Raw genomic sequence first — 7,238 nt, 5'->3', positions numbered from 1 at the left:
TGAAATTACATCATCAAGGGCCCATAGGAGATAGAGTAAACAAGGCATTCTTATATGTATGGAAAGTATAGAATGGAAGATAAATTAAGTCATTATTAGATGGATTTCTGAGAAACCATCTCACATGAGACTAGTTGTGAAGAAATATATTAATCCTGAATGTAAGAAAAGAATGTAAAAAAAAAAACAGGAGTGAAGAATGTAAAGGATAACCTTGTCTAGGCTAGAACTGATGTAGTGTAAATTGAAGTACGGTAGGATGCAGGACAGAAATGTTTCCATCAATCTGGACAATTATCATGCTTTTTCCTCCTTAGTCTTTTTCCTTGTGCTGCACATCTTTTACATTGCAAGCCTGAAGACAGGAACCATCTAACTTCTGACCTTTCTAAGCTGCTCCAGGAGCCTTGATATAAAAGAAAGCACAGGGTAAAAATGCTTTAGATAAATAAATTTACTCAAGAATGTGCATACATGAAACATATAACAAGAAACAAAATGAGAGAGCTGTTTAAGAAAATTAATGAAATCATAGGGAATTTATAACTAGAGCAGAAATACTCAAGTGTATTTTTGGGAGAGATTTTGGCATGCAAAAATGCTCTGGTAAGTATTGTTCCATGTAGAAAACAATGCCCCACTGAGACACAGGTTGCTTAGGGCAGTCCAGGCTGTTCGTACCATCCCAAAACATGACCTGCTCAAAGTAGCCAATAGAAATTGAGCAGCTCCCCCCCCCCTCCACATCATTAGCTCAGTTACTACCAAAGTGCATCATACAAAAAGCAAGACTTCTGTTTGAAAAAGACAGAAAATGAATGTCACTTCAACTGTGATCAGAAAAACTCAGTTGGCTGGTGTCAGCTATGGACTGGTGATAAGAACAAGGCTGAATTTGTTCTTATCACCAGTCCATAGCAGTTGAGGTATCCTTCAAGAACAGTTAGCTAGACATCCTCACACCAAAGTTAGGGGAACATCTCAGTGTAACATAAGTCCACAAATATGGAACAGGACTGTGTGGCCTTGTGTGATGGAATGAGAAGGTGACCTTGGAGAACAGAGGGAATGATCAGATGAAAGGAAGTCCGAGGGAGGATAACGATCTAAAAAAGAAACTCAGGAAAGCCTGCCCTGACCACTCAAGCAATAAATAGGGAAGGCAGGAGATTTGTACTTTCAGACTTGCAAGATTCTGCTGATGTAGCCTTACAATAAAGTAGAATTAGTTCATCTAGTTGTGTTTCCTGTTTGGTTTACCTGGAAGGGCTGACACCTTGAGATCAGAAAATATCAATATATATATACTTGTACCAGAAAACAGAGATGCAAAAGTATGTGCAGATTATTGAATTACTGCAGTATTTCTTTATGCAAGCAATGTCTTGCTTAATATCTTTGTTTGTTTGTTTTTAGATTGTTTTTTAGACTGAGAGTTCTAGTCCTGCCTTAGGCCTGAAAGCCGGCTGGGTGACCTTGGGCCAGTCACTCACTCTCAGCCCAGCTCACCTCACAGGGTGGTTGTTGTGGGGAAAAGAGGAGGAAGAAGGAGTATTAGGTATGTTCCCCGCCTTGAATTATTTGAAGGAACTGGGTGGTTCAAAATAGGGAGAGGAGTGAGACAAGAATGCATATTGGCTTGACATTTGTTGCACTTATATTTCCTGTAAAAGTTACTGAATAATTACAAGAATGACAGGATCAGAAAAGATGACAGCTGGAACTGAAGGAAACTAACAGTTTGAGATATCTGGACAACATTAATTTGTTAGGAGAAAGTAAAGAAGATTTAGAAAAGTTCTTTGTGGTAGTTAATAATTTTTCACTTTTCATTTTAACACTTTTAAGATTAAATGTTAAGATGAAGGTAATTATCAGCTAGCGTGCTTGGTTAATTTAGGGTTGACAGTGAAGAATTCAAGCTGAGGTAGAGTTTTGTTTTCTCAGACTTAAGAGCAGATAAAGATGGCCATTGTGAAGGAGAAGTAAATAGAGGCTTAGTGTGGAAGAAAAAGCAATAGCAAAGTTAGAAAAGATAATGAATAAGAAGGAAGAAGTATTAGATATGTTCACCGCCTTGAGTTATTTATAAAAATAATAAAGGCAGGATAGAAAATAAATAAATTTAAATTAAATTTCAGTGACAATAAAAACCAGACTAGCTACCTTTGAAGTATGGATTTGGTGATAGTTACAAAGAGTTCAGTGAATGCAAGAAGACCTAATCTGTGACATATAAAGATTGTTTCTTTTTCTCTCCTCACACAGAGAAAGGCAGAGGGTTCAATGAAGGCGTCAGGATCAAAGCTGGCCTCTCAGCTATTTTAAGTTAGTTTCGTGTATCAAATAAGGGTATGAAACCAGAACTTACTCAAAGACTCTTCCAATTGACCACCAAAATCAAATATTTTCAAGATCAGACTCCTCAAAGAGAATGTCTGTATTTCCCATATTTATTTCCTATCTTTCATATAGCAGCTCAAGGTGACATACCTAGGGCTCCCCACAACTCTGGGAGTTAGGTTGGGCTGAGAGTGACCAGCTTAGATTCACACAGTGAGCTTCTGTGATTGAAGGTGGACTAGGACCTTGGTCACCCCAGTGTAGTTTAACACCTTAACCACTCTACCACACTGTCAGGGACAAGCCAGGATCACCCAGTTTATGAAAATCATTACATATAATTGAAAGCAAATCCTTATACTTTTGCTTCTAAAATTCCAAAGTGAACAGCTTCTCCTTTTTTTATTTTTGTTCTCTGCCCCCCTCCCCCATCATTTCTTTATCGTACAATGGCTGAATCCTCTAAAGACCAAATTTCAACACTGTTTCTGGAGTATATTTTAATAAGTCCCAAAGTTGTATCATGCAGTAAATGTCCACAATCATATCAGAGCTCTTCATACTTTAGATCTTCAAACTTCCAACTCAACATTTGGGTCTTTGTAGCTGGGCAACGATACTTGAAGGAGGAGACAAAATGCACGTTACGAAGAGTGACTATTTTTCAACACCTTTCAGCTTGAAGCCAGGTCGATAATGTTTTATATATAGTACTTGAAATCATTTTTCTTTATAGCAAGAAAAATCTCTTGAATGTAAAAGTGAAACATGGTACGTGCAAGCTGCATTGCAGGAGTTTTGTCAAAAGTATGAAGAAAATGTTCCATTATTTGAAGATTTTAAAATGTATTCCTGTTTCTTTATAGTGTTCGACTGTGAAGATCCAGGAGTTAAACATGGCATACAAATAAATCGAACTACAGATGAATATTTCCATGGTGATTCTGCTACATTTATATGTGACACTGGATATTTCTTGACTGGAAATTATTTGATAAAGTGTGTGAAGAACAATACCTGGTATCCCTCTGTACCATTCTGTAGAAAGAGTAAGAATTCTTTAAAAGCAATTATATTTCTATGTTCAATGACTTATTTACCCAAAAAGAAAAACCATTTTTTTTGCAAAATAACAACCACTGAAGTGGAAGGGTGGTTTGCTGTTCTCAGAATAGAGGCAAATACCATTTAAAAGGAACAGACTTTTAGAGAGAAACTGAAATTTTCTGAATGAATGAATATGAGGTGGTGTATGTGTGCATGTACTGTACATATGTTGATGGGAATCAGTTAAGCTTATATATGGACTTTGCTGTAAATTTATAGATTTTACAGTCAGTTTTAATCCATTATTAACTCCATTAATATTAACATTATTTTTTTTTTGCCTGGCCTACTAATCTTCAGAATGTGGATTTTGATATATTTGTACAGAAACATCTGCAAATATGGGACACACAAACATTTATTGGCATCTTCTGGATTGGTTTCAAATAGAGTTAGCAGCATTAGGTTGAAAAAATCAAAAAGGATTTCTTTTAGTGTTTTTTATGTTTAGGGCTTTGTTTTGTTTTTTAGGTGTGAGCAGTTTAAATTCAAGGTCATCATCCTTTTGGGAAAACGTGATTATCAGTACATAGCATTTTCCTTAAAATTCTAAAAGTCAAGATACATTACACTATAATAATAAATTGAATTACAGTACAAAAGTATACTAGCTTTCTTCAATAACATTGAAGTTTTATCTTACTACATACAGTTTCTCCAATATTGTGTGGTGCTCCAATAATTCCGACTGGAGGAGTGGAGCCACTGAGACCTTACTATGGAATGGGAAGCACCATTGTCGCATATTGCAATAGAAACTATTGTTTTCCTGATGAAACAATAGAGATGAAAGCACAGTGCGAAGGCTACAATATGTGGGATCCCCCTGTACCACCTTGTTTTTGTACGTATACATTCAGTTCTTAAATATACACATCTGTTTCTTCTAACAGCTTAACCAATGTATTTGCTATTTCTCCATTACTATGAGATATGTTGGGACGCGGTGGCGCTGCGGGTTAAACCGCTGAGCTGTCGATCGGAAGGTCGGCGGTTCGAAACCGCGCGGCGGGGTGAGCTCCCGTTGCTCGTCCCAGCTTCTGCACACCAAGCAGTTCGAAAACATGCAAATGTGAGTAGATTAATTGGTACCGCTTCGGCGGGAAGGTAACGGCGTTCCGTGAGTCATGCTGGCCACATGACCCGGAAGTGTCCTATGGACAACGCCGGCTCCAAGGCTTTGAAACGGAGATGAGCACCGCCCCCTAGAGTCGGACACGACTGGACTTTACGTCAAGGGAAACCTTTACCTTTACCTTTATGAGATATGTTATTGTATGTGCTGAATAATCCAGTAACTTGTTTTTCCCATCCATTTGCCAACATAAACATCAACTTAGGATATGGTTTGCTTAGTTGAACAGTCACTTGAATGTCATGTTTATCAATAGTATATCCTTTGCAAGGTTAGAGATCCTCTATCAATACATTGTTTCTAACAGTTTATGTGAGCATATAGTTTGGGCATAATCCCCCAATGGTTGGAAGTATGTTAGAGAATGCCTGCCTTGCAAGTTCTTTCTGAGCAAGCTTACCCATTTGATGCAAAGGTCCTGCATGCTGAATCGAAGCAACACAAGTTTCAGAGCCAATTTGAAACCTGAGTTTTCTTTTTCTTTTTTTAACATTGTGTTTACCTTTCAGAGTAGTAGTAATCTTGTCTAGGGGACACAAATCTTCCATGCAATGCTCTGAACCTTCCCTGCAAAATAAATTATGGTAGAGGGGAAGGGAGGAAGGACTTTGAGGAGACAGAGAGGAAGAAACCACAAAAGTGGTAGGAGGCTGGAAGGGCAAGAACAAATGGTCTGTAATTGTGATCTCAGGGCAGCTGCATTGGGAGAGAGAGAACCAAAAGCCATTTGTAGCCAGCTGGTGTTTTGCATGCTGCAGCATTTTAAGCGGAATTTAAGAGAAGCTGATTTAAGGCAAGGAACACTCCTTTTGTTGTCTTGGTCTTGGTAAATGAGAGTAGTTTTCTTCAGAATGAAGCCCAGATTTCAGGAATTCTCAAAAATAAGCAAGCCTGTACTTCTGTTAAAAAAAAAAACAAATTTATTTATTTATGCATGCATGCTCAACTTTAACCCCAGTGAAATCAGTTTTATTCATAGCGGGCCTTGAACAAATTTGTCATATCATTTTGGGTTGCCATAGCATTACCCAGTTTGAGAACCTTAGTTTGAGGATATCAGAGAAGCACATTGTCAAGCTCTGTATTTATTGGGGATCTCAAAAAATAATGCACAAATTATTTGAAATGTTATGGTGTCCAGTCTACAGTCAGGAAACTGACCAAGCAGAGAGTTTCCCTTACCTTGGATCAATCTATTTGTGAATACATTCAGCAACATGCTAAACTTAGGCAGACTTTCTCCTCCTTTGCTTGTGGATATTTATTTATTTATTAATTTTTTAGGTCACCTGATCATGACTCTGTGCAGCATAGAGTCCAAAACAATTTAAAAGCAATGTACAATATAAACACAAAACATTCCAGAAAAATAACACACATTCTAACAAACAAATCATCCTCACAGAGGCTGCCACCCACTCAAGTCCAAAGCCTGGGGGAAGAACCAGGTATTAAGGGCTTGTTTGAGTAACATCAGAGTGGGGGGTTATATGAATTTCTGGGGGGTATATTGTTCCAGAGGGCAGGTGTCATGACAGACAAGGTCTGTTTGTTCTGTCCCATCACTTGACACTATTTAATCAATAGGATGTGGAGCATGCCCACTCTACTAAATCATATAGGATGGACAGAAGACACCTAGCTGGCTTTGTGCCTAAGGCAGCACTAGAACTCATGGTCTCCCATTTCTAGCCTGATGCCTTAACCATTGCACCAAACTGGCTCCTTATCCCTGTAGGTGGTCCATAAAGATACCTTGATTAATGGTATCAAATGCTGCTGAGAGATCAAGGAGAACCAGGATGGTTGCACTATCCTTGTCCTGGCTCAGCAAGTGCAACCAGTGCTATCTCAGTACTACAGTATGCCCCAGTTGAAATGGAGAAATTAAACTTTTAAAAGTGTTAGTTGATAGAATAAAACTTTGTAGTACCACTGTTTTAATTCTACTTTGAGCAAGCTGACTGATGAAAACCAAAGCCTTGGCAGTGTTTAAAGGGCCCTTGAATGGCAACCAATTTGCCACTTGACAGAATTTTTCTTAAATGCAAAAAATGTTGCAAATGAGGCTGGAACTCTTGCCTTTCTTGTAAAAGTGTACAAAATTCAAGTGTTAGAGATTTTGGAAAGCAACCTTGTTATCTTGTGTATGTTTTTCATATTCATATTGTTTTTCTTTCAGTTAGAACTATATCTGACACTGTTCAACTACATATTTATAATGGAAATATAGTTCATGGGAAAAAAGACAGGTATAATCCTGGAGATAACATTACTGTGGAGTGTATAGATGGCTATGTATTAAGAGGGTCATCCAAGATTCGGTACATTGGTGGAAAGCAATGGTTGCCCGAGATTCCTACTTGTTCTCTGAGTATGTATAAGATTTGCAAACATATGCTGACTTTAGGCATTTTACTTTACCTGTGTAGGAAATAGATGTGTTTTGTTCCCTTTTTATTTTTAATTGCTTTTAAAATAATAACAGAACAAGAAAAAGAAACACTAAGATAATTATGAGAATATATACATTTTCAAAGAAGGAAAAAAATTACTTAAAAAGTGCTTTAAGCAGTGAAAAAATAAAACAGAATCTATATATCTATATATCGTAGGAATTAACAATTACAATTCTATATATACTTACCTAATG

The 7,238-nt window shown here is 37.5% G+C and overlaps 1 protein-coding gene across 1 annotated transcript; it reads left to right on the top strand.

Moving 5' to 3' along the window:
* The first annotated feature begins 515 nt into the window (after nucleotides 1-515).
* On the top strand, nucleotides 516-7,024 carry LOC134494573 (complement receptor type 2-like). Its single transcript, XM_063299826.1, has 3 exons — nucleotides 516-3,425; nucleotides 4,103-4,294; nucleotides 6,768-7,024. The coding sequence occupies exons 1-3, from the start codon at nucleotides 3,188-3,190 to the stop codon at nucleotides 7,022-7,024; spliced, it is 687 nt and encodes a 228-aa protein (XP_063155896.1). The 5' UTR covers nucleotides 516-3,187.
* The last annotated feature ends 214 nt before the right edge of the window (nucleotides 7,025-7,238 follow it).

Source organism: Candoia aspera, chromosome 3 (assembly GCF_035149785.1).
Source record: "Candoia aspera isolate rCanAsp1 chromosome 3, rCanAsp1.hap2, whole genome shotgun sequence".
Classification (NCBI taxonomy): domain Eukaryota; kingdom Metazoa; phylum Chordata; class Lepidosauria; order Squamata; family Boidae; genus Candoia; species Candoia aspera.
The sequence above is the reverse complement of the archived record's forward strand: the minus strand, read 5'-3'. Positions and strand labels throughout refer to the sequence as shown.

Coding starts and splice junctions, on each gene's coding strand:
- LOC134494573 (XM_063299826.1), top strand. CDS start 3,188: ATGTATTCCTGTTTCTTTATAGTGTTCGACTGTGAAGATCCAGGAGTT. Junction 3,426..4,102: donor AAAAGCAATTATATTTCTAT/GTTCAATGACTT, acceptor TACTACATACAG/TTTCTCCAATATTGTGTGGT. Junction 4,295..6,767: donor CCCTGTACCACCTTGTTTTT/GTACGTATACAT, acceptor TTTTTCTTTCAG/TTAGAACTATATCTGACACT.